This window comes from Oncorhynchus keta, chromosome 37 (assembly GCF_023373465.1).
Source record: "Oncorhynchus keta strain PuntledgeMale-10-30-2019 chromosome 37, Oket_V2, whole genome shotgun sequence".
Classification (NCBI taxonomy): domain Eukaryota; kingdom Metazoa; phylum Chordata; class Actinopteri; order Salmoniformes; family Salmonidae; genus Oncorhynchus; species Oncorhynchus keta.
The window spans coordinates 2,831,641-2,851,967 of record NC_068457.1 but is presented as its reverse complement, the minus strand read 5'-3'; the positions used below and the strand labels follow the sequence as shown (position 1 = coordinate 2,851,967).

Below are 20,327 nucleotides of genomic sequence, written 5' to 3'. Positions count from 1 at the left end.
CTGGAATTGTGGTATGGTGACTTATAAGTGAAATAATCTGTCTGTAAACAGTTGTTGGAAAAATGACTTGTGTCATGCACAAAGTAATGTCCTAACCGACTTGCCAAAACTGTAGTTTGTGAACAAGAAATTTGTGGAGTGGTTGAAAGATTTGTTTTAATGACTCCAACCCAAGTATGTAAACTTCTGACTTCAACTGTACTTTTTGCAAATATAAAATAATTGTACAGTATATTTAAAATGATACTGTTGGTATTTCAAAATACCCCAGTATACTGCCCAAGCCAACCCACGGGGAACACATATGTTCAATATGAATGTCTAAATCCATAAACTGAAATCTGAAGGGCAATAAGAAAATTCAGTAGGTCTAGGACATAGTCGTGTAGGTGTTTTCCTAAATGAGATTTGAGTCTTGTGATCGAAACAGTCACCGTCTCCCCAGTAGTGACAGACTTTCTTTGACTCTGTGATTTAGAAACAATATGCTTAAAAATGTTAGCTGGAATGATTGTAATCGGTATGCTCACGCAAACAGAGTGAACTGATTTCAAGCCTGATGATGCAATAACATATTCTTATCTGAAACCTGTCTAGGGTTTCTTCTAAGGCTGGTTTTATTGTGTACACGAGTGGTTTAAATGGAGAAACATTACTTTTTTTTTGTTTTATCTTTCAGGGCAACCGTCATTGTCACGAGCTCTTTCCTGGATGCCTTTCAGAAGGTTGCAGATATGGCGACTGGAACAAGAGGTAAAGGCAAAGATGTGTTTTCTATTGTTCATCGCTCCTTTAAGCCACAGTAGGTGACATAGACAATTCAAGTTCGTGAAAGGGGAGTCAACTGTTGTCATGTGGCATGAATTGCTCTTTCAATATGGTGCAGAGTAGGTCAGTCGAATTGTGTATATATATTTTTTTGCTCTTTAATAAGTATTTGTCTGCGGTTCTGTGTACATCTAAGAAGTACAACGGGGCTGTCGGATGAGCAACAGAGGATGGGCCCACTCACTGGCCTACACTTAAAACTGAGAACGCCCATAGGGCAGGAGATCTGAGGATTTGCAGGACTGTTTGGAATTTGTGTGTGCGCCCTTGTTTTCGGCTCATGTGCTTTCAGTTAAGAACATGGCTCTGAAGCACAATACAGTGTCGGTGTAGGTTATCTGTTGTGATACTGTGACCAAACTCCCCCCTCTCTCCGTAGCGATCAAGTGACACAATCTTTTATTAATGAAATTATCATTGCTGTTATACAACATGTGCAGAGGCCCCCCCCTCTCACATTTCACCATTGTTCTCTATGGATGGGGCCCAGGGATGCAAACTCGTAACCTTTCGGCGATATTCACCATTTTGATCTCAAAATAGGTCATCCACGTGAATCGTGGAAGGTATTCAGCCCCCTTGACTTTTTCCACATTTTATGTTCCAGCCTTGTTCTAAAAAGGATTACAAGAACAAAAATTATACATACCTTATTTACTTAAGTATTGACAGGGGATGTGTGGGAAAGGGGGTGTGTGGGAAAGGCAGGGTGAGGTGGTGTGGGAGAGGGAGGAACAGAGGGAGTGTTTCATGTAGGCCTGGTGTGTTTTTACCTTACTGACACAATGGAAACACAGATCATTATGCATGTCATATTCCTTACTACATTCCTCCTGCCCAATCACAGGTTGGATAAGAGGAAATAAAAAATAATAATTCAGTAGCCTTTTCTATTATACAGTAATAAGCGTGAAGTTAAATTCAATGTGTTGTATTGAGTACAGGTGTGAATACCAGGGACAGGTTTTTTTGCAGCACACGTGCAGAACATAAAGGGAACAGAAGCAGGTGTCCTGGGGTGGGGAAAACCCCGTGGTATCACATCGTTAGTGACATTTGAGCCAACAAAACTGAGCCAACGCATTAAGAAAAGAAATGCCACAAATTAACTTTTAACAAGGCATTCCAGGTGAGAGAATTCCAAGAGTGTGCAAAGTTGTCATCAAGGTAAAGGGTGAAAAGAATCTAAAATATACTGTATTTTGATAGAAAACTTTTTTTGGTTACTACAGGACTCCATATGTGTCGTTTCATAGTTCTGATGTATGTAAAAAAAAAACTTGAATGAGTAGGTGTGTCTGAACTTCTGACTGGTAGTGCATATACATTTAAAAACATATATTTTCCTTCCAACTGTTAGGTTCTTATTTTTCAAAGTAAATGACCTACCATTTCAACTTCTGACATAACCCAGTCTCTTTCATTTCCTATCTCGATCAAAGTTTAGCCGATTCCAACACAACTCTAAAAATCCTATCAGTGACTTTTGGCTCCCTAAAATCTGTATCCGACCCATCCTATATCGGTTGGGTCTACTACTGACTCCACTCAATCAACCGATATTGATCCTGCCTGACAAACGTAATAAAAGTGCAGTCGACTTTGGTATTTTGGACACACTAATTGCAGAATCCCCTCAGATAAAAATATCTCACACATGATATGTGTGAGAAACCTTGATACATTTAATTTCTTGAGGATAACTGAATCAGTGCAGTCTCACGCATAAGCATTTTTGAAGACAACCTCAGATTGAATAAGCGTTTGAAGTTATAACACACAAACACCTGTTGTAATTTGTTGCCTCAAATAAATTAAACCTCTCACTCAGCCAATCTCTGATTTACATAATTTTCATTGTAAATTTCCATGTGACCCAGTTCCCTTCATTTGTAAAGGTCTTCCCTCTGGGCAGAATGCCAGTCAGCCCGAAGGCCATTATTCATGTCTGTTACACAGCATGACAAACAGTGTGACGCCGAGACATACTTTATAACTCAACACTTTGATTTACCATGGAAATGCCTTTATCAGTTGGGCGGTGCACAATTGACCCAGCATTGGCTGGGGTAGGCTGTCATTGTCAATAAGAATTTGTTCTTAACTGACTTGCCTAGTTAAATAAATAAAAATCACTGGGCTGTTCTATAAAGGGAAAGCACTGCTCCGGTCACTTCGTTTCATGTACAATGGAAATCAAATGATTCAGGGATAGCACTGTTATATTGAGTTCGGTATTTATGTAGATGCCTGCATAAAAGGTAAAACAAAGTCACGTGCAAAACTGTAACACCGGTAATGCAATGTGACAAGTGTCTGGTATCACAGGTGTTGGTGGAGTCTGTTTTTAGTATGCATTTGTATTCTAAAGAGGGGTAGCTTATTTAGTGTTATGCACTCTGTGGAAGCGGCACATTCCAAAGTGGGCGTGGGTGGAAGGGGAGAGTGGGGTTTCTTGTTGATGCACCTGTTTAGGAAGAGACTGGCCTGGCAGCTGACACCCCAGATCCCCCTCCTTGCACCCCACTTCACTCACTCAGCTGTATAATGATGGGGGGGGCACAGATTATCTTCTCTGAGAGCCAGCTGTCCCCTCTGCCACAGCAGACACCACTGGACACTTTCCTGACTGTGTTTGAGTCGCTGTGTGTACACGCAGGTGTGTGTGTGTGCTGGTCGTGCTTGTGCGTGGTGACCCACAAAGCCTCACCTTCAGCTCTGACCCACTCCCCTGACCAATTTTTTTTGTCTGAAATGTTATATTCAGTACCAGTTTGGACACTTACTCATTCAAGGGTTTTTCTTAATTTTTTTTACTATTCTCTACATTTTAGAATAGTGAAGACATCAAAACTATGAAATAACACACATGGAGTCATGTAGTAACCAAAAAAGTGTTAAACAAATCTAATGTATTTTAGATTTTAGTAGCCACACTTTGCCTTTGACTGCTTTGCACAAATAAATTAAACATTGGCATTCTCTCAACCAGCTTCACCTGGAATAATTTTCCAACAGTCTTGAATAAGTTCCCACATATGCTGAGCGCTTGTTGGCTGCTTTGCCTTCACTCTGCAGTCCAACTCATCCCAAACCATCTCAATTGGGTTGGGGGATTGAGGCCAGGTCATCTGATGCAGCACTCCAATCTCCTTGGTCAAATAACCCTTACACAACCTGGAGGTGTGTTGGGTCATTGCCCTGTTGAAAAACAAATGATAGTCCCACTAAGCAGAAACCAGATGGGATGATGTATTGCTGCAGAATGCTGTGGTAGCCATGCTGGTTAAGTGTGCCTTGAATTCTAAATAAATCACAGACAGTGTCACCAGCAAAGCACCCCTACACATTAACACCACCTTCTCCATGCTTCACGTTGGGAACCACACATGCGGAGATCATCCTTTCACCTACTCGGGGTCTCAAAAAGACAATTTGGAGTCTTCTTATTGGTGTCCTTTTTAGTAGTGGTTTCATTGCAGCAATTTGACCATGGAGGCCTGAGTTTTCACACAGTCTCCTCTGAACAGTTGATTTTGAGATGTCTGTTATTTGGGCTGCAATTACTTATTACTTATTTGGGCTGCAAAAAAAGGCTCGTAACTCTAGTGAAATAATTCTCTGTAGCAGACTCTGGGTCTTCCTTCCCTGTGGCATTCCTCCTGAGAGCCAGTTTCATCATAGCGCTTGATGGTTTTTGCAACTGCACTTGAATAAACATTTCTTGAAACAAGTTCTTGAAATTTTCCATATTGCATGACCTTCATGTCTTAAAGTAGTGAGGGACTGTTGTTTCTCTTTGCTTATTTGAACTGTTCTTGGCATAATATGGACTTGGTATTTTACCAAATAGGGATATCTTCTGTATACCACCCCTACCTTGTCACAGCACAACTGATTGGCTCAAACACATTAAGAAATTCTAGAAATGAACTTTGAACAAGGCATATCTGTTAATTGAAATGCATTCCATGTGACTACTTTATGAAGCTGGTTGAGAGAATGCCAACAGTGTGCGAAGCTGTCAAGGCAAAGGGTGGCTACTTTGAAGATATAGTTTGATTTGTTAAACACTTATTTTTGGTTACGACATGACTCCATGTGTGTTATTTCATAGTTTTGATATCTTCATGTATTCCACAATGTCGAAAATAGTATAAATGTAATCTTAACTGACTTGCCTTAGTTAAATAAAGAACAAGTTCTTATTTACAATGACGGCCTACCCTGACCAAACCTGGACGACACTGGGCCAATTGTGCGCCGCCCTATGGGACTCCCAATGACGGCCAGATGTGATGCTGCCTGGATTCGAACCAGCGACTGCAGTGACACCTCTTGCACTGAGATGCAGTGCCATAGACCGCTGCGCCACTCGGAATGAGTAGGTGTGTCCAAACATTTGACTGGTACTGTACATGTTTGAAATCGTTTTGATAGTGCAATCACTCTTTTTTTTTTTTGTCTCTCGTTTAACCACATTGGTTACTCAAGCCTATGTACTTATGCATCATGACATTCTTAATAGATGGTGATGTTTTTCAATCTCACTTTGTGAAAGTACTGCATCACATTGTTACAATGTAGGCTTGTTTTTATCTGACTATTTTTTTTAAACATTTATTTAACCCATATTTTACCAGGTAAGTTGACTGAAGGCATTCTCATTTACAGCAACGACCCGGGGAATAGTTACAGGGGGGAGGGGGGATGAATGAGCCATTTGTAAGCTGGGGATGATTAGGTGGCATGAAGGTCAAATTGGGACTTTAGTCAGGACACCAGGGTTAACACCCCTACTCTTACGATAAGTGCCATACTATCTTTAGTGACCACAGTCAGGACACCTGTTTAACGTCCCATCCGAAATACAGCACCCTACACAGGGCAATGTCCCCAATCACTGCCCTGGGGCATTGGGATATTTTTTTTAGACCAGAGGAAAGAGTGCCTGCTACTTGCCCTCCAACACCACTTCCAGCAGCATCTGGTCTCTCATCCAGGGACTGACCAGGACCAACTTTGCTCAGCTTCAGAAGCAAGCCAGCAGTGGTATGCAGGGTGGTATAACGTATACTCCCCAGTGCCTCATACGTTTAAAAAAATAACAATTTGTCTGGAAAAAGACAGTCCAACCTGTTATTCGCAACATGACTTGAGGACTAGGCTATATTTATCACTGGGAACATTTTGACTAAGTGTTTAGAGTTCCTGCGTCTGTTAAATATTCCTGTGACACGTGCTTTCTATAAGCAAACTTGCACTGCCACATGCCCCTTCCCCGCTCCCAGCATTGAGCTCATGGAAATCTGTTTAGAAAATGGGAAATGTATACATTCTAAACAAAGGAAAGGAGAGAGGGGGAGATGTCTGTGTATCTGAATGGGAGGAGTGCGGTGGGAGCACAGACCTCGGTCTCCTTAGTGGTGATGACAGCACATGTCCAAACAGTCTTTGATTTGGCTGCACATTTCCCTCTTGAGAGCTACAGGGAAATTTGTTTTGGGTTATTAGGAATTCCCAATTTGCCAGTCCATTCCTCAGTACTACTCCATCAAAAACTAGTATTTTGGCTTCCCCAAGTTTCTATGCTAGGTTTCGACAGTGCGGGCTTCTCGTCTTACCCTTGCGTGATCAGTTGACTAGTGACACACTAACAATGTAACAGTATTGCACTCAGGGGAAACGCGTCTTATAAAAATTGAGCTGGCTGTATAAAATGTGCATGGCTCCTTTTTGACCTTGTATTCTGTGGTTGCAGAGTGTTTGTCTCAGAACAGATAAATGTTTAGATTGCTCTATTTTTACCTGGTGGTTTAGAATCATTTGTGAAATCTAATGTAAGAGGCTCAATATTATTCTGTTGTCAACAGCATGATCTGACTAATCTGTGGATCCTCATGACTGGTTACCATGAGGGTGTATTTTATTTTTTAAATGTGTTGTATGAGGCAGACTCTTTCTCCAGTGCATCAAAGAAACATCACAAGACTCGTAACAGCGATCCACAAGACAAGGGAGGTTCTGTCCGAGCTACTAATTCAAACCGAATCAGCTGAAAAATGTAGTGATCTACAGTTTTAGACTTGAAGGAGCATAGTATGATTTGAAGTTAATGAAAGAAGGAAAAGCTAAAACACGAAGAGCATTGTTGGATTGTTCTGACCCAAAATAAGTGTGTGGATAGAGTTAATAATTGTATGGAGGGCTGTCCCCCAGGATATATTCTACTTTTACCTTCGATGGAATCTTAACTAGTCAAAGCACTGAGACCTGTCTGGAACACAAGCACAACACAGTCCAGTGGTCCACCGCCACAGCAGACCGCTGCGGGGAGGGGGCGTCTGAGTAAACTGAGTAGGTGTGAACAGAGCCCCACTCTTGTGCTGAGAGACACTGAGTGCTTTTGTGCAGTGGTGAGATGTGGGCACCAGTTATTCTGGGATGTGTTTAAGAGCGAGACAGAACACGGCTTGGTTTGCGCACCAACCCACACAGAACACCAGACATGTTGCTAATGTGTGAAAGTGCTGGTGAGAATTTGGTATTGGTTGGACAAGGAGGCTACTGGTGAACTACATGGCTTTTACCTTTATTTAACTAGGCAAGTCAGTTAAGAACAAAGTTATTTTCAATGATGGCCTAGGAACAAGGTGTTAACTGCCTTGTTCAGGGGCAGAACGACAGATTTTTACCTTGTCAGCTCGGGGATTCAATCCAGCAACCTTTCGGATTTTAGTCCAACGCTCTAACCACTAGGCTACCTGCCGCCCCAGTGTGCCACAAAGGTTATCAACAAATTGGGATTCATTTCGTAATACATTTTGTGACATTGTCCTCCCACGTTGGCTGTGCCAGTTTTATCTCCAGAGTCAAAGGTGTCTAGCTAGGCAGCTACTTATGAACAGAGCAGAAGTTAATTACATGTGTTTTACAAGGTTTCCATTGAATAATGCTCTCCAGCTATTCCGCCAGTTGCACCACCAGAGACTTATCAAACTGAAGATGGCTCACAGGGGTGGGGTGGAATAAATGAGGTCGGACCTGTTTTTTTTTTTGTTTTTTTTTTGTGAGTCTGGTCAATTTGAATTTGATCCATTTGAAACCACTTTGCATTGGAGTGGTCCAGGAAAAGTTGGGTCATGTTTCTGCAGGCATTGGCCCCATCTGGAGCATGAGCTCACAGCTTGTATCTACTATTGTGGCCTGTGCCTAAACAGCACTGCGTGACGCACGCAAGGAGTCCCTTTGGTACAAAAACAACCACAACCATCAAACGCTCGTCCATCATCAGAGGAGGATTTTACAACTGCTCAAGCCTGGCCTCTCAGCGGTGTGCTGTTTTGGCGGGATGCTGTATACCACATTTGCATTGGAAGGCTCGATTTCACTGTTGGTGTCAAATAAAACCAATGACATTTTAAAAATCAAAGTATTCTTTTAAAAAGGAACACATTTTTTTAAATGTATTCTGTTTATTCTAACTTCATAAAACACTACAAACACAGGTGAATTGCAGGACTTAGTCTGTTAAATATGGAAGGAGTAAGTTGTTCCTATTAGGGGAAGTCGGGGTGACTATAATGAGGAAGTTGCATCAGACCTTTTCCAGAGGCCTATATTCGGCCTGATCTAGTTTTGCACACAGCAGGAGCTTCCACAGCCCCTCTAATCTGATACTGACGGCTTATTTTTTGTAGCTTGCTAATGTATCATTTCCACCGTCCGACGCCTTTGCCCATTTACTGCTTATCACTTATTAACCATTTATTCACATGACTTTATAGGGCTGGTAATTGCCAGGGACCTCGCTATACGATCTTACAATGCTTTGGTGCCTATATGTTTTGTGATTCTCACAATTTATCACGATTCTATATGTATTGCGATTTTTATATACTGCTTACATTATATACTGCTTTGTGTTTCATATATTTATGTAATATAAACATTTTTAAAATTCCATAGTGAGTTCAGCTATATTGGGATATTTTAACTGGCGGGAAACATTTGCATGCAATCCCTAATCACTGTGTGCATTTGTCAGAAATACAGTGAATTGTGACCCGACGGTAATACATGTATATTAATGGTCTATGGAGAGGCTTATTTAAATGTCAGGGCTATTAATTTTGACTCACAGAATATGCATCTGGGAGTGAATGACGAATGACACAGAACCTGGCCCACGACTTCTTATTTGATCACAGTTCACACTGACTGGAACAAGAGGTGCCTCGCTCTTAAAGCTTGACTGGCAGATCTGAATAGAAAATGATTCATTTCATTGTCTAATTGCAGGACTGATAAAGGGTCTTGTATAACTATTTGCGTCTCAGTAATAAACCATTTTAAGAGTCCAATGTAGCTTTAAATACGGCTAAAAGTTACTTGAACCCTTAACATTTCAAATGCAACACATCTCTCGTTGCAGTATCTTTATTCTCCACCACCACTCTGAATTTAGACACAGGACCTGACATGTCTGGGCTGTGCTGCAGGTACCATTCCTATGCTATTGTGCAGCGTGACTCAGGTGTGAGTGGTGTAGCCTATCCCCTCCCCAACTGCTCCAAGTGCAGGGCTACACCCATCGTGCCCCAGGGCTTGTCTGACTGAGTAATGTTGATGTATGCCAGTTGGATGAAGTGCTTAGCTTCCCCCCAATAACAAGGCTTGGCCATCCACCTCACTGCCTAGGTCCTAGGTGTTAGGACATGTGGAACCTTTATGAAGGGATCGGCGTCTCCTCTTTCTCCATCTTTCCTCTCGTTAACTATGCACTCATCACCTGTTGCAGTCAAAGCATTACTTTACCAACCTGTTCCGTCCTGCGCTGTTTTCCTGCCTCCACAGTTGCAGACACACCCAAACCAGGCCTCCCCTAATCCAGCACCAAACCCTTGTGGTTTACACTCGACTCCTCCCCCTTTTGGAAGAGTGGGCTGGCTCCAATTTCACCCACTCTGTTGTGTTGTGGGGCTATTGTAAGAGAAACCTCCCGTTGTCAAGCTCTGTATCCCATACTGTGTATTTTTCCATGTGTTTTGCAGACAGTCGCAACATTGGGAACATTGGGAATTAGTTAAGTTGTCACTTCAAATGCTTTCATACACCATCTGGAGGGCATTTCTTGGACATGTGCTCATTCCTTTCTCACTACAGCCCCAATGTTAAAGAAGGGTGTTGTCGACTTGGTGTCTGTCTGCCAACTTGTACATTGTGGCATACTTGCTCTAGTGTAGTGCATTATGACAGCGTTTTCCCCATCGAACTCATCAGAGGCCCGCTACCAAGGACTGAACGCATTTGGCCGATGTGAGTAAGATATTTAACCCTCGCAAGGCTGCTGACTCAGACGGCATCCCAAGCCGTGTCCTCAGAGCATGCGCAGACCAGCTGGCTGTTGTGTTTATGGGCATATTCAATCTCTTTCTATCTGTCTGCTGTCCCTACATGCTTCAAGATGTCCACCTATGTTCCTGTATCCAAGAAAGGTAACTGAACTAAATTACTCTCGCCCCGTAGCACTCACTTCTGTCATCATGAAGTGCTTTGAGAGACTCGTCAAGGATCATATCACCTCTACCTTACCTGACACCCTAGACCCACTCCAATTTGTTTATTTTATTTGACCTTTATTTAACTAGGAAAGTCAGTTAAGAACAAATTCTTATTTTCAATGACTGCCTAGGAACAGTGGGTTAACTGCCTGTTCAGGGGCAGAATGACAGATTTGTACCTTGTCAGCTCTGGGATTTGAACTTGCAACCTTCTGGTAACTAGTCCAAAGCTCTAACCACTAGGCTACCCTGCCGCCCCAATAGAACCACCCCAATGGAACGCCATCTCAAGGCACATTGTGCTATCCCATCTGGACAAGGTGAATACCTTTGTAAGAATGCTGTTCATTCCATAGCTCTGCATTCACCACCATATTATCCTCCAAGCTCACCATAAGCTTGAGGCCCTGGGTCTGTACCCCAACCTGTGCAACTGGGTCCTGGACTTACTGACGGGCCACCCCAGGTGGTGATGGTAGGAAACAACACCTCCACATCGCTAATTCTCGACCCTGGGGCCCCACAAGCGTGCGTGCCCAGCCCCCTCCTGTACTCCCTGTTCACCCATGACTGCATGGCCACGCACGCCTCCAACTCAATCATTAGATTGCAGACACAAGTGGTAGGCTTGATTACCAACAATGATGTGAGGGCTCTGGGAGTGTGGTGCCAGGAAAATATCCTCAACGTCAACAAAACAGGAGATGATCGTGGACTTCAGGAAACAGCAGAGGGAGCAGCACCCCACTATCCACATCAACAGGACAGTAGTGTAGAATGTGGAAAGCTTCAAGTTCCTCGGCGTACACATCATTGACAAACTGAAATGGTCCACCCACACAGTGTAGTGAAGGCGCAACAGCGCCTCTTCAACCTCAGGAGGCTGAAGATATTTAGCTTGTCACCTAAAACCCTCACACACTTTTACAGATGAGAGCATGCTGTCGGGCTGTATCACTGCCTGGTATTGCACCGCCTGCAACCGCAAGGCTCTCCAGAGGATGGTGCGGTCTGCCCAACGGATTCACCGGGGGCAAACTGCCTGACCTCCAGGACATCTACAGCACCTGGTGTCACAGGAAGGCCAAAAATATCAAGGACAACAACCACTGAGCCTGCCTGTTCACCCGGTTATCATCCAGAAGGTGAGGGCAGTACAGGTGCATCAAGGCTGGGACCAAGAGACTGGAAAAACAGCTTCTATCTCAAAGCCATCAGACTGTTAATTAGCCATCACTAGCACAGAGAGGTTGCTGCCTATATACAGTTGAAGTCGGAAGTTTACATACACCTTAGCCAAATACATTGAAACTCAGTTTTTCACAATTCCTGACATTTAATCCTGGTTAAAAAAAATACCCTGTTTTAGGTCTGTTGGGATCACCACTTTATTTTAAGAATGTAAAATGTCAGAATAATAGTAGAGTGATTTTATTTTAGCTCTTATTTCTTTCATCACATTCCCAGTGGGTCAGAAGTTTACATACACTCAATTAGTATTTGGTAGCATTGCCTTAAACAATTTAAACTTGGGTCAAATGTTTCAGGTAGCATTCCACAAGCTTCCCACAATAAATTGGGTGAATTTTAGCCAATTCCACCTGACAGAGCTGGTGTTACTGAGTCAGGTTTGTAGGCCTCCTTGGTCGCACATGCCTTCCAATACCTTGACTTTGTTGTCCTTAAGCCATTTTTCCACAACTTTGGAAGTATGTTTGGGGTCATTGTCCATTTGGAAGACCCATTTGCGGCCAAGCTTTAACTTCCTGACTGTTGCTTCAATATATCCACATAATTGTCCGTCCTCATGATGCCATCTATTTTGTGAAGTGCACCAGTCCCTCCTGCAGCAAAGCACCCCCACAACATGATGCTGCCACCACCGTTCTTCACGCTTGGGATGGTCTTCTTTGGCTTGCAAGCCTCCCCCTTTGTCCTCCAAACATAACAATGGTCATTATGGCCAAACAGTTGTATTTTTGTTTCATCATACCAGAGGACATTTCTCCAAAAAGTATGATCTTTGTCCCCATGTGCAGTTGCAAACCGTAGTCTTTTATTTTTATGGGGTTTTTAGACCAGTGGCTTATTCCTTGCTGAGTGGCCTTTCAGGTTATATCGATATTGGACTCGTTTTACTGTGGATATAGATACTTTTGTACCCGTTTCCTCCATCTTCACAAGGTCCTTTGCTGTTGTTCAGGGATTTATTTAACCTTTTCGTACCAAAATACAGAACACGTCTCTTTACTGAGTGGTATGGCGGCTGTCCCATGGTGTTTTTACTTGCATACTATTGTTTGTACAGATGAACGTTGTACCTTCAGGCGTTTGGAAATTGCTCCCAAGGATGAACCAGACTTGTGGAGGTCTACAAAAAAAAAATTCTGAGGTCTTGGCAGATTTCTTTTCATTTTCCCATGATTCAAGAGGCACTGAGTTTGAAGGTAGGCCTCGAAATACATCCACAGGTACACCTCCAATTGACTCAAATGTTGTCAACTTGCCTATGAGAAGCTTCTAAAGTCATGAAATCATTTTCTGGAATTTTCCAAGCTGTTTAACCTTTCTGGTACAAGTGGGACGCTAGCATCCCACCTCGACAACAGCCAGTGAAATTGCAGGGCGCCAAATTCAAAACATCAGAAATCCCATAATTAAAATTCCTCAAACATACAGGTATTATCCACCATAGAGAAATAGAGAAAATGAATCACTAACCTTTGATCTTCATCAAATGGCACTCACATGTACTGTGTAACATGAATTCCTATATGTTTTTTTCGATAAAGTTTATATTTCTATCCAAAAATCTCAGTTTACATTGGAGCGTTATGGTCAGAAATGCATCATCTCAAACAAACAAAGTGCAGAGAGTCACATCAAATAACAGTAATACTCATCATAAACTTTGATAAACGATACAAGTGTTAAGCATGGAATTATAGATAAACTTCTCCTTAATGCAAACGCTGAGTCAGATTTCAAAAATGCTTTCCGGCGAAAGCACACTTTGTGATTGTTAGGTCAGCTCCTAGACACAGCAACCCATACAGCCATTTTCCAAGCAAGGAGAGGATTCAAAGTCAGAAATAGCATTTAAAATGAATCACTTACCTTTGATCTTCATCTGGTGGCACTCCCAGGTCTCCATAATAGACAAGTGTTCGATAATGTCCCTCTTTATGACAAAAAACTCCTTTTTCGTTCGTGCGTTTTGTCCAGTAATCCGAATGTAGAAGGCGCGTGCACTAACTCCAGACAAAGTTTTTAAAAATAACTAAGTTAGTAGAAACATGCCAAACGATGTTTAAAATCAATCCTCCGGTTGTTTTTGTCATAAATAATAAATATTTCAACTGGACAAAAGCTTCGTCAATAGGAAAGGAGAAACAAAAAACGATCAGACTCATGGCTGATGAATGGAAATTGCCACAGGCCACTGATTGAGAGTGCTGTATCTCCCTCATTTTTCAGAGTAAACGCCTGAAACAATGCCTAAAGACTGGTCACATGTTGAGGAAGCCATAGAACTCGTGAACTGAGTCTTTGTATGGTGGATAGGCTTTCAATGGAAAAACGGCCTTTCAAAATAATAGTACTTCCTGGTTGGATTTTCCTCGGGTTTTCGCCTGCCATATCAGTTCTGTTATACTCAGACATTATTTTAACTCCAAATATATTAATTATATGCATATCCTATCTTCTGGGCCTGAGTAGCAGGCCGTTTTAATTTGGGCACGCTTTTCATCCAAAATTCTGAATGCTGTCAGTGTATTTACACTTCTGACCAACTGGAATTATGATACAGTGAAATAATCTGTCTTTAAACAATTGTTTGAAAAAATTCCTTGTCATGCACAAAGTAGATGTCCTAACCGACTTGCCAAAACTATAGTTTGTTAACAAGAAATCTGTGGAGTGGTTGAAAAATGAGTTAATGACTAACCTGTGTATGTCAACTTTCAACTTCAACTGTATGTAGACGTGAAATCACTGGCCACTTTAATAAATGGAACACTAGTCACTGTAATAATGTTGACATATTTTGCATTACTCGTGTGTGTATATATTCTATTCTACAATGCCTCTCTGACATTGTTCGTCCATTATTTTATGTTCTTAATTCCATTCCTTTACTTAGATTTGTGTGTATTGGGTATTTGTTGTGAAATTGTCAGATATTACTTGTTAGATATTATTGCACTGGCGGAGCTAGAAACACACATTTCACTACACCTGCAAAAACGGCTAAACACTTGTATGTGACCAATAAAATTTGATTTGAGAGGCTTTTCATACAAAGCTCAAACAAAGGGATCAAACAGACAAAGTAACACATTAGTGTAAGGATGTGAATCATCTGTTTATAATAAACCTGATGAAATCCAATGTCACCGTTTTAGATAAGTCATGCATTGAGAATTTCCACATGATTCAAAAGCACATTTCGATGTTGAGCTAAAAGATGCTGATGGTATAAGAACATATGGTGTTGTAACGGTCCCAACAGCAGGCTGTCTGTTTATCCATCGCTTTCTACAGGTAGGCCGATGCACCACAACATTAGAACTAGACTAGAGGAAGAAGGAAGAACATTAACTATTGGAATTGTCTGTTAGCATAAGATGTGTGCGACGATACACTGACTGATATTACTGACACTGTAGTACCTGAGTCTGCTACCTAGCTTAGTCAGTGTTTTAGTGTGCGCGTCACTCCCTACCCACCAGGCTAGCCTCTGCTCATCCTCAAACTTCAAACCCACACCAGGTGTATTCAACAATTAAGGCATTTTTAAGTGTCAAATTCAAATGTTTGTTTCTCAGTAGGTAATTTGCATCCTCTTCTCTAGTACTGCGGTCTGAGGACTGCGTGCTCCCACACAATTGGTGAGGTGTACATCTGTGCGATAGACAAATCCTTATCACGATAAATTGACTGAATTATCACTAAAAATAAATATATATGTTAATGTACACCTCCATTTACTTTGTAATATTATCCTTAAAAGTACTAACTATTAATTGGAATGTCGTAGCTATCAATTGTCCTGTTAGAAATCGCCTATATTTGCAGATTTACATTTAAATTTCACATTTCTCTAGGGTAGGCTACTTATTGTAATTATCAAGATCAGTCAAATGTCCTCTATAAGTGGCTTGTTCTGTCTTCACAATCCATTTCCGTTTTATCGGCGCAGCTCTAGTAACACGTTTCCGAGTGCAAAGCATTTCGGCCAAGTGCGAAATGAACCTGTGAACTGCACTGTCACATTCGCACATACTCAGTTAATGAATGGGACACTGTTCACCCCACCGGAAAAACACACACATGGGCATTTGGAGACCGTAGACTTGATGTGCAGAGAATGGGATGAGGCATTTGTTGGCCAATCTGTGTTTTGTTCTTGTTTTTGCACCCCTCACTGTTTTGGGTAAAATGTCAGCATCGAGTGGAGGCAGTTTGAAGTCCAGTGGCATCTCTGTTTAGGTTATGCAGAAGTCTGTCTGTGTTTCTGGTCTTCATTCAGTTGGTTCCTTAACCCTGAGTGAACTTTTTACCTCGGCACTGTCCTACCAGCCAAAACAAACAGACGTTTTGACTGCAGCACTGGTTTGTCAAAACGTCTGCTTCTCTCCTCAAACAAGTGTCTTTTGTCATGCACGCCCTCCGTTTGATGGCGCCGGATTACCTTGATGTGATTTCACAGAGCAAACTGTTTTCCCCAGCAATTAACTCGTTTGCTCATGTTGTGCCGGTGCCCAGGTTCACTCACAGACCTCTGTAAGAAATCCAATGTGATCTCCCAGACTTGAATAAAACATACTGAAGACCAGGGAATACTTAAGTGACTGTAGCAATACTGTCTCCCTCTGCTGGTGTTGATTTCTCTCAGAGCACTGCTCCATTTTCCCCCAGGAGAGTTTCACATTAAACAAACTATCAATGTCCTATAAAGTGCCACCTGTGGCAAACTGCTTTGCTATGATGCTATGGGTATTACCATTTGTCGGCCAAAGCTGCAACGCATGGTCTTAGGAGGATTTGAATGATAAGTAGGCCTGGTCAAAAAAAAGCGTTCACATTTTGTGCTTGTTAAAAGTTTTGGTTTTTAGACCTGTACTGGTTGCCATCTCATTAGTGGGAAGGTGTTTCACCTGTGCTGGCCCAGGTGCTATTTAAGTGGCTGGCCCAATGCTCCAGTTGTCTTGATAGATGAGGGTTAACACCTTTTTAGTTGGTGCTCCCTATTTTTAGTTCTAGACAAACAATCCTTTATGTGATTTTTGTTTTGCTCCAACTTTTTGGTTTGCCTCCTGTCTTTTAAGTTTTTTTTTTCTTTTGTTTACCTCTTAGGGGCTCCCGAAAGACACTCATGGGGGTGTCAACTGAATGTCGACGAGCAACAACTTCTAGAACCTAAAAAGACACCGGCATGATTGTATTTTTAGGTTCTAGTAGTTGTTGCTAGTCGACATTCATTTGACACCCCCATGAGTGTCTTTCGGGAGCCTCTCCTAAAATCCCACCTGGTTTGTTTGTTGGTCAGTGACTCTTTGTTAGTTCCCGCTTCTGTTTGAGCAACATTTTTGGTTTTCCTGCTGGGGAACGTGACACGCGACTTTATCATACTGTTTGTTTGACGTAACAAATATCTCACAAGATCATGGAGTTCATGTGCACCCATTTTAACCTTTGCAACTGTTACCAGCCTGCCTTGTTGTGAAAGTTGGCGTGGGTAAACTAAACAGGGTCTGTGTGGTTGTCATAATCCATACCTCTCTGATGGGGGTGGCCAGTCGAGGCTGTGTGGAGGGCTACTAATTGCCTTAGTGAGCCAGCAAGAGGCCCAGGTGATCCAGCATTAGCAGGGATTAGAGTTGGGATGACTGGGACACATTCATACAGAGGACTATACACACCCCCAGGAAAAATCGCCCTTTTTTATATTGTTGGGAAAAAAAATCTTACAAGACTACTTGTACTAAGATATTCTATGGCCATGTTTTGGAACGACGTAGAGTAAGAAATTTGTGAATATTCTATAGCAATATAGAGTGGAAAAACTGCAGTGCGTTTGGAAAATTGAATGGACACTGCGCTAAATAAAACCTAATAAAAACACCGTTCTTGTCCTGGAGTCTACGCAGACAAGTACGCCATAGCTAATCAGAGCTACAGTAGGCATATATGCAAATAAGACATTCGCCACACGGGCCTGCCATCATTCACTTTTTACTGGACTGTGTGTTTCCAGGCAGTAGCAAGAGTGACTTTAGATCAGTAGAATGCATCTGCCAAAAGCCACAAAATGCACCTGAATGGATTTATGTAAATACCACTGGAGTCCTCTTACATTTGGGAACTTCACAGTAGTGATGGGCATTCCGGCTCTTTTCAGTTAGCCGGCTCGTACGGCTCAGCTCACCAAAAAGAGACTGCTCTTTTGGCTCCCAAACTGCACTTTAAAAAAAATATATGTATTGTATATTTTTCAAGTCAAACACTTTGCAATAGTTTGACTATGGTTTGTTTTAACACCATTCTAATTAAATTATTAAATGAAATCATACTCTACCTTAACCACAATGTATTTAAAAATGCTTTGGTTTGTTATGAAAAATATTTGCATTTTAAATATAACTTTTAAATGTATATAAACAAAGTGCATATAAATGTAACAATTCAAAACTAATACAATCTGAACAACATAATGGAATATTGCACCATATCAAAGAAAAATAAATAACAATGTGCAAAACTGCAGCATTCCACTTAAAACGTTAGACTGGTCCCTCTCTTCTCTCCTTCATTGCCATGTTATAACCAGCAGCACACAGCAATGCTGACCATATTTTGCTTTTATGAGAGATTTGCATTCAGAAATGCAAGCTGCCTCACTTTCGAGTGGCTGATGCGGTTTCTTCTCTCAGTAATTATTTGTCCCGTTTTCGAGAAGACGCTCAGAGGGAACGGATGTGGCCACTATGCAGAGTCTCCCTGACATGACTTTAGTAAGCCGTGGGTAGACAGAGGCCTTGGTCTTCCACCAGCTCAGAGGAGCTGCAGATCTTTGGAGGGACTCCTCCAAATAGGATCGGACCTCCATTTATAGCATCTACTGAGGGATTCCTTCATGCTGCATCCCCAGTTGCTCTCTCTTCAAACAGCATCCAAACAGCAGATGTTTGTGGCACTACTGCTGGTGCTTCTACTCCATCTGATCCCTCTTCTTCCTGGTGCCTGCCTCTGAGTTTATTCTTCAAGAGCCTCATCAATCACTCTGGCATCACTGAAGGCTAACGTCTTAAACCTGGGGTCAAGTGCAGCGGTTTCTGATAGCACGTGATTATATTCCATTCTGTGTAACTTCCTGTCCGTTGATGAACATAGGGTGTCCAACTGTCACATGTCCTGTGGTTACATTTGCTTCTCACTGTCGGCTGGCTATGATTCGCTGCAGACCCTTGCACATGAGTATCATTTTTGAGGCTGTCGCATAGCTGAAACTTATTAGTTCATGTTTTGTCTACTGATACTTCATTCTCATCACTGCTCATATACATACATAATACTGGATTAAATAATGATGTAGTAATAACCGCTTACTGTACCTCTCTCCACTGATCTCCACAGTGACCTGCTCAAAGGGTTTCAGAACTGCACACCTCCACCACCACCATTCCTCTTGGGTCAGAGCATCAACAGGTGCATTGACAATGGCCAGGGTAGAGATGATGGCATCCTTTTGACTCAAGAAACAGCTTCAACATATACAATTTTGAATTCCACCTTGGAGTGCAGTCTTGTTTAGGCCTCGGCTCAGGCATCCCCATCCGGCATTGAGTAGACTTGAGTTTTTCAGCACCTACTTTGCTCCTTTGGAAGTATTCCACAGCTGCTTTAACATGATCAAGTTGATTGTGTGGGCAAGACATGGATTATGGGTCCATTTTTAACATTTTTGTGGCTTTGATTGTTAGCTGCATTGTCGCTAACACAACAGACCACTTTTCCATCTACTTGCCACTCAACAGTTCCTCTGCCAAGTTCTCTGAGGTGTCTGTCGCTGAGCTCAAAGCAGTCCAGAAGACACCTAGACATAGAAAAATCTTCAATGAAGTGACATGTAAGAGATTCTATACTGTGCTCTAACATTGTCTACATTATTAACCTCTTGGAGCTACCCATCCTGGATCCGGGAGAATTGTCATCAACTACACTAATTAGCATAGCGCAATGGTCAAAAATATCTCTAGAAAATATTCATATTCATGAAATCACAAGTGAAATATAGTGAAACACACCTTAGCCTTTTGTTAATCACCCTGTCATCTCAGATTTTGAAATTATGCTTTACAGCCAAAGCAAGACAAGTGTTTGTAAGTTTATTGATAGCCTAGCATAGCATTATGTCCAGCTAGCAGCAGGACGCTTGGTCACGAAAATCAGAAAAGCAATCAAATTAACCGTTTACCTTTGAGCTTCGGATGTTTTCACTCACGAGACTCCCAGTTAGACAGCAAATGTTACTTTTGTTCCATAAAGATTAATTTTATACCCAAAATATCTCAGTTTTTTTGGTCACGTTATGTTCAGAAATCCACCGGAAATAGCGGTCACATATCCTTAATATTGACAAACATGGCAATTCTCAAGGTGTTTTTTCAAATATCAATTCGATAATATATCAACCGGGACAATTGGCTTTTCAGTAGGAGTGAGAGGAAAAATGACTACCTCTGTATTTTACGCAAGAATCACTCACAGCCCTCAGCTGGCCACTTACGCAATGTAGTCGTTTACGCTCATTCTTCAACATAAAGGTTTGAAACTACGTCAAAATGCTGTAGACACTATAGGGAATACGTACAAAAAGGAATCTGGTTGATATCCCTTTCAATGGCCAATAGGGATACATAGGAACACAAT

General features: G+C 41.8%; 1 protein-coding gene across 7 annotated transcripts in view; it reads left to right on the top strand.

The window, feature by feature from the left end:
* The window catches only part of LOC118370059 (protein MTSS 2-like), a 111,051-nt gene that overhangs the window by 20,946 nt on the left and 69,778 nt on the right, over positions 1-20,327 (top strand). For all 7 annotated transcript variants that reach the window (XR_008095366.1, XM_052498853.1, XM_052498852.1 and 4 more), the window contains exon 3: positions 680-753. Coding sequence is in view for 6 of the 7 variants with exons in the window: in XM_052498853.1 (XP_052354813.1) it covers positions 680-753 (74 nt within the window). In the remaining variant the exon portion in view is untranslated. The remainder of the gene's footprint in view (positions 1-679; positions 754-20,327) is intronic.